The sequence below is a fragment of the Polyodon spathula genome, chromosome 8, assembly GCF_017654505.1.
Source record: "Polyodon spathula isolate WHYD16114869_AA chromosome 8, ASM1765450v1, whole genome shotgun sequence".
NCBI lineage: Eukaryota > Metazoa > Chordata > Actinopteri > Acipenseriformes > Polyodontidae > Polyodon > Polyodon spathula.
The window spans coordinates 39767245-39777485 of NC_054541.1; the positions used below are offsets into that span (position 1 = coordinate 39767245).

The 10241-nt window shown below is 36.4% G+C and overlaps 1 protein-coding gene across 1 annotated transcript in view; it reads left to right on the plus strand.

The window, feature by feature from the left end:
* Positions 1-10241, plus strand: part of LOC121319940 (serine/threonine-protein phosphatase 6 regulatory subunit 2-like) — a 37163-nt gene that overhangs the window by 19434 nt on the left and 7488 nt on the right. The window contains 11 exon segments of the mRNA XM_041257922.1: positions 274-389; positions 538-623; positions 895-975; positions 2875-2972; positions 3733-3790; positions 4266-4393; positions 4877-5124; positions 5258-5432; positions 6260-6342; positions 7225-7432; positions 9770-9793. Of these exon segments, the coding sequence (XP_041113856.1) occupies positions 274-389; positions 538-623; positions 895-975; positions 2875-2972; positions 3733-3790; positions 4266-4393; positions 4877-5124; positions 5258-5432; positions 6260-6342; positions 7225-7432; positions 9770-9793 (1305 nt within the window).

The window sequence follows — 10241 nt, forward strand, 5'->3', positions numbered from 1 at the left end:
TGTAATTGGAAAAAAAAACAACTCTGCTTTTTAAAAAGTGATCTTTATCATCATGTTACATGTTTTACACTCCAAAGACTGTGGTAATACTGTGGGTTATCACAAACATATGGTTTGTAAAAGATGCAGCCAAAAAAATTGTCAGTCAGAAGAAAAAGTTGGGGCCATCTGTATTTGAAATTTAATATTTAAATTCGAATGTCTTGGAACGTGACTTATTCAACCTACTGTATATTGTCTGCAAATTTGTCTATGGCGTTCTCTGTATTCTAGGGCAGAAGGTGGGATGAGAAGAGGCAACATGGGGCATCTCACCAGAATAGCTAATACTGTGGTACAGAACATGGAGAAAGGACCTGTCCAGGCTCAAATTAGTGACCTCATCAAAGGTATTGATTTGTTTTATTTATTTTTATTTTTTTTGTGTGGTTCCTATAGAGAATACTACCCATCTTTGGATGCTTGCCTGGCATGGAGCCTAGCTAGAGCACTACAGTGAGATTATTACAGTACTTTAACGCTGTTATCTCATTCCAGAGCTGCCCGAGGACTGCCAAGGACGGTGGGAAAGTTTTGTAGAGGAGACTCTAACTGAGACAAACAGAAGAAACACTGTTGATCTGGTGAGAGGTTAAAAAAAAAAAGTACAATTCCAGCATGTTTAATGCACACAAAAAGTCCAGTGCTCAACAGACCTGGGGTCAATTATAATTACTATTATAGCAGAATTGTTTGCTGAAAATACAATTAAAATGTAGTAAATAACCAAGCAATAATTACAACAAATACAAAAACATACTATGTAATGTTTTATTTTTTTTAAACAAATCGGTCACTAAAAGTTCACACCCGAGTATATAGTTTAAAAGTCATGACAAGTTTACACTTCTCCAGGTGAGCACGCATAACCTACACTCTTCCAGTGAAGATGATGACATGGAAAGCCCATTCCATAATGAGATATCGCTTCAGCAGGTAGGAGAGTTGCTTTGACTTATTATTGGCACATTAATTCTACTCTCGGAAAAAGATAACCTTTATATCACTAATGTATTTTCAAACACTGTTCTTACACCTATAGATTAAAAAAAAATCTTCTGCTTTCTGGTAACTTTTTACTTTCTTGTGCTGCTTGTCTGCATTATGCAATGCTCACATACGGTTGATAGTCGGTATGATCAGGGGTGAGAGGGGCACACTTGTGGTAAGTAGCCAGGTAAATCTATAGGGTTGTATTTGAAAGAGTACAAAACCAAAAAAATGATCAAAACACTGAATATACAAAAAGGCAATATAGTGGCCCTACTTATGCATTTAACACTTAAAAATTAAGTTACTGATCATTGTGAAATAGAAAAATAACTTTTAATTTTAGGATCCTGGCTTGGAGCTGATTTCAGTGATACGTTGTATATCTTTTTGAGGCTCTTGTGCATGCCGTAAAACATTACGTTGTAAACTATCTTGTGATGGGAAGTGAACCCCTAAATGTGTGAGAGGCTTTTAAAAGTGCTTTTGTGTACTAAATTGCATAATTTGGTAGGCATGACCACTTGTACTGTAATACAATTACAGTGCCTATAGAAAGTCTACATCCCCTTGAACTTTTTTCACATTTTGTTGTGTCATGTTTTTTTTTCCACTTATCTCCACACCATACTCCACACTGATAAGGGGAAAAAGGTTTTTATTGAGAAAAAATATATATATTAAAAATACAAAACTGAAATATCATAATTGGAGAAGTCTCCACCGCCCTGAGTTAATACTTGGTGGAAGCACCTTTGGCAGCAATTACAGCAGTGAGTCTGTTGGGATAGGTCTCTACCAACTTTGCACACCTAGATTTGGCAATATTTGACCATTCTTCTTTACAAAACTGTTCTGTCAAGTTCCTTGGGGAGCGCTGATGGACAGTAATCTTCAAGTCATGCCACAAATTTTCAATTGGATTTAGGTCGGGACTCTGACTGAGCCACTCAAGGATATTTACCTTTTTGTTCCTTAGCCACTCCTTTGACCAGTCTTTGCCATAAAATCCTGTAGCTCTTGCAAAGTTGCCATTGACGTCTTGGTAGCCTCTCTGATCAGTTTCCTTCTTGCTCGGTCATCCAGTTTGGAGGGACTGCCTGATCTAGGCAAGGTCTTGGTGGTGCCATGCACCTTCCACTTCTTAATAATCGTCTTGATCGTGCTTCAAGGGATATTTAAGGCCTTTGATAGTTTTTTATACCCATCCTCTGATCTGTGCCTTTCAACAGCTTTGTCCCGGAGTTCTTTTGAAAGCGTCTTGGTGCTCATGATTGAGTCTTTGCTTTGAAATTCACTACCCAGCAGAGGGTACCTACAGGAACTTCTGAATTTATCCTGAAATCATGTGAAACACTACAATTTAACACTGGTGGAGGCCACTTAACTTGATGTGTGATTTTGAAGGAGACTGGTTACAGCTGAGCTAATTTAGGATTGCTGTTACAAGGAGGGCGTACACTTATCCAACCAAGCTATTTCAGTTTTTATTTAATTAATTTTCTACAAATTTCTAGAATATTTTTTTCACTTGGAAGTTGTAGGGTAGGATGTGTAGATAAATGAATATATATATATATATATATATATATATATATATATATATATATATAATAAATGGATTTTAATTCCAGGCTATAAGGCAACAAAAGGTGAACATTTTGAAAGGGGGTGTAGACTTTCTATAGGCACTGTATATACATGTGAAAATTCAGCTTGGAGTAACTGCATTAAATTGACCTGGCTACTAAACCAGACAAAATAATAGAAATGTGAGATTGATTTAACTACTTATTTTGTAATTTTTAAAATTATTTAAGTCCTCTCTTTCCATAATTTTTATAGGCATTTTCAGATTATCAGATCCAGCAGATGACGGCCAATTTTGTAGACCAGTTTGGGTTTAACGACGAGGAATTTGCAGAACAAACCGACAACGTAAAGTAAGCATTGATTGGAATCTTTTACCATCTGTGGTGCTATTGAAAACAAGCAATGGAAAGATTCTAATACTGTGAGTGCTAAGTGTGTATTCTTACTAAACCCCTGTAGGTTATTTTAAATGGATTGTGTAGGCTTACTGTATTCCTCTTTTAACAGCCTAATTTTTATATTTGTATTAGAATTATAATGTTCACTAGAGAATACAGATTAATATATAACCAGCATACAATTCTGATTTAGGGATTAGTGGGAGGAATCAGAACAAACTCAATAGCTTATTTACCCAGAACTCTGAGGTAACAGCTGAGACAGGAGTTGTTGCTGTCAATTGTCCAACTGCCTCGTAACTGAAATCTGTTGCCTCTTCTCAAAATGCTGATTCTCATGTCTGAAGTAATTTTACTTTAGATGTCTGCTGGTTGGAGACAGCACACTCTATTGTCGTCATATTTGGTACACAGCTTTATTTTATGAATCTCTTGGTCAAGTTTCATTATGGTCATTGTCCAATAAATAAAAATGAAAAAAACATTTTGCAGCCAAATGTGAAACTTCCAGCCATATCTCAGCAACACAGTTATACATAATTGCATATACTCTTTCCACTTTACAGCCACTGCGATACTCATTTTCACATATCAATTTTGCTTTGTTTAAAAACTATAATATGAAAGGTCATTCCCTTTATATCATGCCACTGGGCTGCTTTGTTTTTATTTAAAATAAAACATCCGATTTCCAATTTTTATTTCATTTTAGTGCCACGTTTGACAGGATTGCAGAAATAAATTTCACGTTAGATGCTGATGATGATAGTGTAAGTAACATCTCTCTTTCTTGAAATCTTTGTTTCTCAAAGTTTTGAAGTTGCTAGTGGAACATTATGCCTACTTCTTAACTCTAGATAGCTCTTCATGCAAATTATTTGTTCAGTACAAAGAAATATAATACAGATATATAAAAATCATGAACCAGTAGTGATTAAAAAGCAAGCTTTGGTTAGAGGACACTTAAATTAACACTACACCTCTGATTACCTCATAACCGTTAGTACCCAATGACCAGGGGTATAGCGTCAGGTATGTACCACAAGTGTAATATAGCCAAAGGCATGCTGTAACATGCTGGTTTGTTATTGTTCTCTCACACACAAACATGTTGCCTGAGAGGTGCAGTTATTGAAGAGCTGACCTGGGAAAGTAGCGCTCATTGTATTAAGTATTGCAAGAATAAAACTGTAAACGGTACATAATATAATTTCTTATGAATTACATTTTTTTTTAAACTTTTAGCCAAATGTAGCTGTGTTTGAGGCATGCTGTAAGGAGCGGATACAGCAGTTTGATGACAGTGAGGATGAAGAGGACATCTGGGAAGAGAAGGAGATCAACTATGCAACGCAAGTCAAATCGAGAACAAGGAAAGGCTGAGATTCTCACCCTTTTTAGGCCTTGCAAAGGTTTAGCTATATATTCAGGTTCAATTATGTTCCACTAGACTAATATATAACCGTGATCAAGTCTGTAGGGTATTATTTGTTTTCTTAAATTGATCTTTTATCATCATCTGTTATCTTGGGTTTTGTTCTAGAAAGCTCCACAGTTCTGTGAAGCAGCAAAGTCAGGGCCTTGTGACTTGCAGTCAGCCTCTTGGACATTTACAGATTAGGCATAATTTGGTACTGTAAAATAAAAGTGAAGGAAAACTGAGACATTGCTGGTGGTGTAAGGTTAACAACATTACTTCTGTGACAACCTACATTGTTTTACTTTGAATAAATTAGTAAAACTTGTAATTTACATCACGATAGGAGAAGTGTTGCTGAGTGCAGGAGCCAGCTCATGGATTTGAATTCTGGCACTGTGGTACCTTAGTTATGCTGTGATTATTGGCTTCCCAATAGGTTTGGTGTTTTAAATACCTCTGAAAGCTCCTCTAAGAGTGATGTGGAAAATGGAGAGCAGGATGGGAGCATTGATTCAGAGGAGGAACAGGAGCCCCGGCCACAGACACATCCAGAGCCCCGGCCACAGACACAGCCCGAGCCCTGGCCACAGACACAGCCACAGTCAGAGCCTGGAGAGCCAGCAGCCAAGACAGAAACCAGTGGAAATTGCCAGGCTGAGAGCAAACAAGCAGATTCGCCCAAAAGTAATGATAAAAAAAGTTCTATATTAACAATATTCCTATTTAATAACCTGGCATTGGCATCTTATTTTACTTCCTTACATTACCTTACTTTATGGAATTACGTGATCTCCTTTAGCTTATTCATGTTTTTTAGGCCCTGTATGGACAGCTACCTTTGAGGACACAGTGAACTCTAAGCCTCCCCTTCCATGCGTGGCTGTGGATGTGGGCTCCAGCGTCTGGGATTCAGCAGCAGCTGCAGCATGCGATACCACTATAACCGAGGGAAAAGGATGGGCAAAGTTTACAGACTTTCAGCCTTTCTGTTGGTGAGTGTAGGCCCTCAACATTTAGTTAGCTCAACCGATAGAGTAATCGCATAGTCTTAACACTGAAGTTTCATTAACTTGCATTATATTTGAAGGCTTTTATGTTAGGTTGGAGAGGGATTCCAAGAGTAAACTACCAAAATACATGTTGGGGGGGGGGGTTAATTAATTAAATAAGTAAAGGATTAATTAAATCGTCTTTTATGCGAGAATGTGAGAACTTACTTTTATAAGTTAAAGTCTCTAGGCGGCATCTTCCGCTTAAAAGTGAAACCTGTGTGCAGTATTAAGCAGCAGCTCTGTTCTGTAGCGTACAGTGTGAGAGAAATGCAAGGCTTGATTTAATAAATAAATGTCTGGATTCACAAACCCTGATTAGCACTAATCTTGGGATTTCCTTACCGACGTCAGCATTAGGCTAGACCAAGACTAGTGATAATCAACTGTGAAAACAGTCACATTGATTTATAGAATGCCGTTTGTTTAAATGTTCTAAGGCAGTTGTGTTTTGATATTTTCAATTGGACCACTTTCAGCATGAGAACAAATACATTCATGTTTTTGTAATTGAAACTATACAATTCACAATGTTTAAGATAATTCTGCGAAATGATTGTTAATATCATAATACTAAGTGTTATGATATTAACAATTGTGTTTTGCAATTGTATTTAAGTACATTAAGTACACGCTTTTTTAACAATAATACAAAAGGAATGCAATATAGTTATTCATAATACTGTATTATAATTTAAGTAATGTGCAGGTTCACATTTAAGCTAATGCTCCTTTATTGTAGGTTTTTATTTTAAATGCTGTTTTTGCAGCTCAGAGTCTGGCCCCAGATGTAGCTCCCCTGTTGACTCAGACAGTAATGAAGGGCACCCCAAACAAAACCAGGACAAAACCTGTAAGTACATGAACATTATTGTTTTAAAAAAACACTGAGAATCTCAGACTTGCATGTCATCAGTCTTCATTCAATAGCATTCCCTAAAAAGGTAATAGGTCAACAATGCTTCACAAATCCAGACTACTTTAACTTCAAGGGATGTTATGTTCCTGCAAACCTGTATTAACATATACCTCACATATGGATTATTGCAGTTGCAGACAAAGGTATTGCTACACTTAATATAAGACGATTCAAGAAAACATGTTAAATACAACCATTTAGTGAATATTACCCACTAATTAATATGACAAAGACTAAAATACGCAATTTCTGGTACTTTCTAAACAATAAAACAGTATTTGTTCATGACAATAGTGTTGGCACTTTAGATGAAAAGTCTGTAAAATGTAATAAACTGATATTTTCACTGGATTAAAGCCATTATGCAGTAACTAAGCTGCATTATAAAGTCAATAGCCGTAAAAAGAGGTAATTAATTCCAACATCTGTTTAAGAAGAAAATTTGGGCAACACAGCAGATGATAGATAAAGAAGTTGAGTTCATATTTGAGAGAAGCACTCTAGGAAACTACAACAAACTTTACAGGCAACTTTGATTTCTAATGTGGGAATGTTTAATTGTACAGAACTGAAACTTACATTGAAGCATTAAATGGTTTAATAACAGACACAATGACAGATTTTGGGCACTAGGTGGCACAGTGATATGCTGCACCATATGGTTGTTTTGTACACAGAAAGGGTGGGCAAGGCAACAGTACACCGCAGTCTCATTAGACTGTTGAATGCCAACATAATTTATTTATGGTTGTAACCCCAGTATTCCCTTGTCACAGGACATAAAACCTAAAGCTGTTTGTTGTGTGGTACTTGCAGTGAGTGGCTCCTCCCCTTGTGCCTGGAATGTTTGTGTGGCACGAAAGGCACCTTTGGTGGCATCTGACAGCAGCTCGTCTGGCGGGTCTGACAGCGAAGAGGAAGAAGATAAAACAGACATAGTCACAGAAACCATAAAGACTGGCTCAGGGCATGAAACGGTCAAACTCACCATGGACGCCAAAAATGAGAAAGCAGTCTTCACAAGGTGCGGTGAATAACAGTGACCTGTTTCATTTGTTAGGTCCAAAAAAACAAATGTAATTAAAGAATTGGTATTAGTAATGGTGTGTGTGTGTGTAATAAATATATATATATGTGGCTCATCAGGGTAAATACAACAAAAAGCTAACAGTACCATAGTAACGTTCGAGATGTGTTTGTAACCCTCTCTGTGTTTTTATTCGGTGGTCATGAATGCTTGTTCAATAAAATGTTAAATGGCATCCCTCCTGAAGAACTGTGCATGATAAAATAACATTTTTAAAAAAATAAATAATTAAATACATTAAGAAAACTAGAGCTGAAGAATACAGAATGTTAGATGCTGTTATTAACGGCTCTACAAAAGAGCTGAGAATGAGAACCCAAACTCTGTTTATAAATAAGAGTTACTTTAGACAGGTTTGTTAAAAATGGTGAATCAAATTAAAGTTTGACTTTTTTTTTTTTTTTAAACTATTTCCAGATTTTTTTTTGTTTTCCCTGCCAGAAGTTTCATGAATGCCTTTGACTGACTTTGTTTAATTTATCAATACAGACTATTTACAAAATACATGTGTTATAGATGATACAGTAAGTGGTATAATTTGTGTTCTGAAATGTACACGTTATGATTATTATTTTTATCATTCCCTGTGTTCATTAATTTTTGGCAACAACCTTGGGCATGGCAACTAGAGGGAAGGACTCCTACAGGTACAAAAACCAGCACATCTTTTGTATAGAAGTTGTTTTTCTTTTGTGTGACCTGTGATGTATATTTGGGCCAATCCCTATATACGTTTTTGGAGCACAGATATGCTTCAGATAACTGCTGTAAAGATTCACTATCCAACTGTCTAAAAAAGTCTATTTAACCGCAATTCCTTAATGGGAAAGGGAGTTCTATAATTCATTAGACTAAATATGTTTTTATTAACAGGAATTTGTTAAACACCATAGTGTTTCTTGTATATGAGAGACAAAGGGATACTGCATCTATACCTTAGCATTTTCTGTTTATTATTTAGTAGTACTGTAGAAAATAAAGGGGTTATAGGGTGTCCTCAGCTCAACGCACACCAGCAACCCCTGTGGTCTGGCCGGGCGCCTACAGGCTTGCCTGTTAGCTGACCAGGGCTGCGTTGTACTCCGACACTGTAGAACTGGTGGCTGCATGGTTAGTCTGCAGTGGTTAGTCTGCATGGTTAGTCTAAAGTGTGTAAAGAAGCGGTCGGCTGATGCACACACTCCCGAGTCAGTGCAGGGGTGGTAGTGTTGAGCAGAGCCTAAAAATCATTGGACAGGACTAAATTGGGGACAAAATAATTGGCGATGACTAAATTAAAAAAAAAAAAAAAAGGAAAGTCCTAAAATTCTGCTGTACTAAAAACGCCAATGCAGTTCTCACAGAACGTATATTTCATTTAGCGTCGTATTTGTACTAGAAAAAGGGGCTTAAAATGTGATTAACATACTGACTATACTCATCATTGTAATGTAGGACAGGATACAATATGTGTGACAAAATAGGGACGGTACAGCAGATACTAAATTATTTAACATTAAAACCACTGAAATATGCAGCAGTAGTACTTCCTGTAAATAGAACACTTTCCATACAGTCGCTTTAAGCAAACAATAGCAGATTATTATATCGTTGTTGGTCCCCCATAACAGACACTCTATACTGATAGTGGAACTGTAACTTGTCCTCCTGCCAATGTATGTTGTGCAATGAACATTAATTGTTAAAGAATGCTTTTCAAAGCCAAGAATGTGTTTGGTAAATGTGTCCTTGATCTCCTGTTCAGTGTAGAAGCCACATTTTAAAATATTTTCCTTTTTACTGTAATTGCTCACTAAAATGTAAACATTTTAGAGCAGTCATAAAGGGGTTATAATAAAAAAAAAAAATCAATCAGGAATTACTCTCATTGAGTCTCTTGGCAGTTTTTCACCAATTGGTTGGTAAGCTTGAAGATGAAACAGGTTATTTTCCTTCTCCCCAAGTTAATATGGAAAATTACAGTAATTGATGGTATCCTGATATACCAGTACTGTGTGTGTCTATATATATATATATATATATATATATATATATATATATATATATATATATATATATATATATATATATATATGTGTATATATATATTACACACACACACACACACAGTACTTTGAAAATGACTGTGCTGTCATACTGCTTAACACTTAATTCTGTATTTCTTTTGTGCAACAACTGGTGCTTTACTGTACATGTTATGCCTTTGCTGTTTACTGTTCTTATCATGGCCTCTTTCTCTCTTTCTCCCTTTCTGTCCCTGCTGCTGTGGCTCAGAATATTTAGGCCTTCAGTTAGATGGTATGTAGCAAATCATGCACAGTGCACTAGGATTATACACATGGTGCTTCACCTTTTTGTTTTGCTTTACATAAAATTGCGAGCTACCTATCCAAACAGTCTTGTAGACCTTTTAAAAAGTGACATAACCTGCAAATTGCATCTATATAGAAGTTATGACCCTGTGCATGCCTGGAGGAAGTTTTTGAACAGTGCTCTAGCCTAGCATGTTTTAACTGAATATATTGTAAAATAATACGCTTGTATTGCTCCACTAATTACACCTTTCAAGTGGCAAACCATTTGCAGTAATGCATTAGCTGAATTGTTGGCAATCCATACTGTATGTACGTCTGGTTTCAGGTACAATTATCTTTAGGTACAAACATTTCTGGCAAAAAATCTGGATATACACTCAGCTGGAAGGTTGTACACCACATTTTCGTCATGATGTAAAATCTATGCCAGC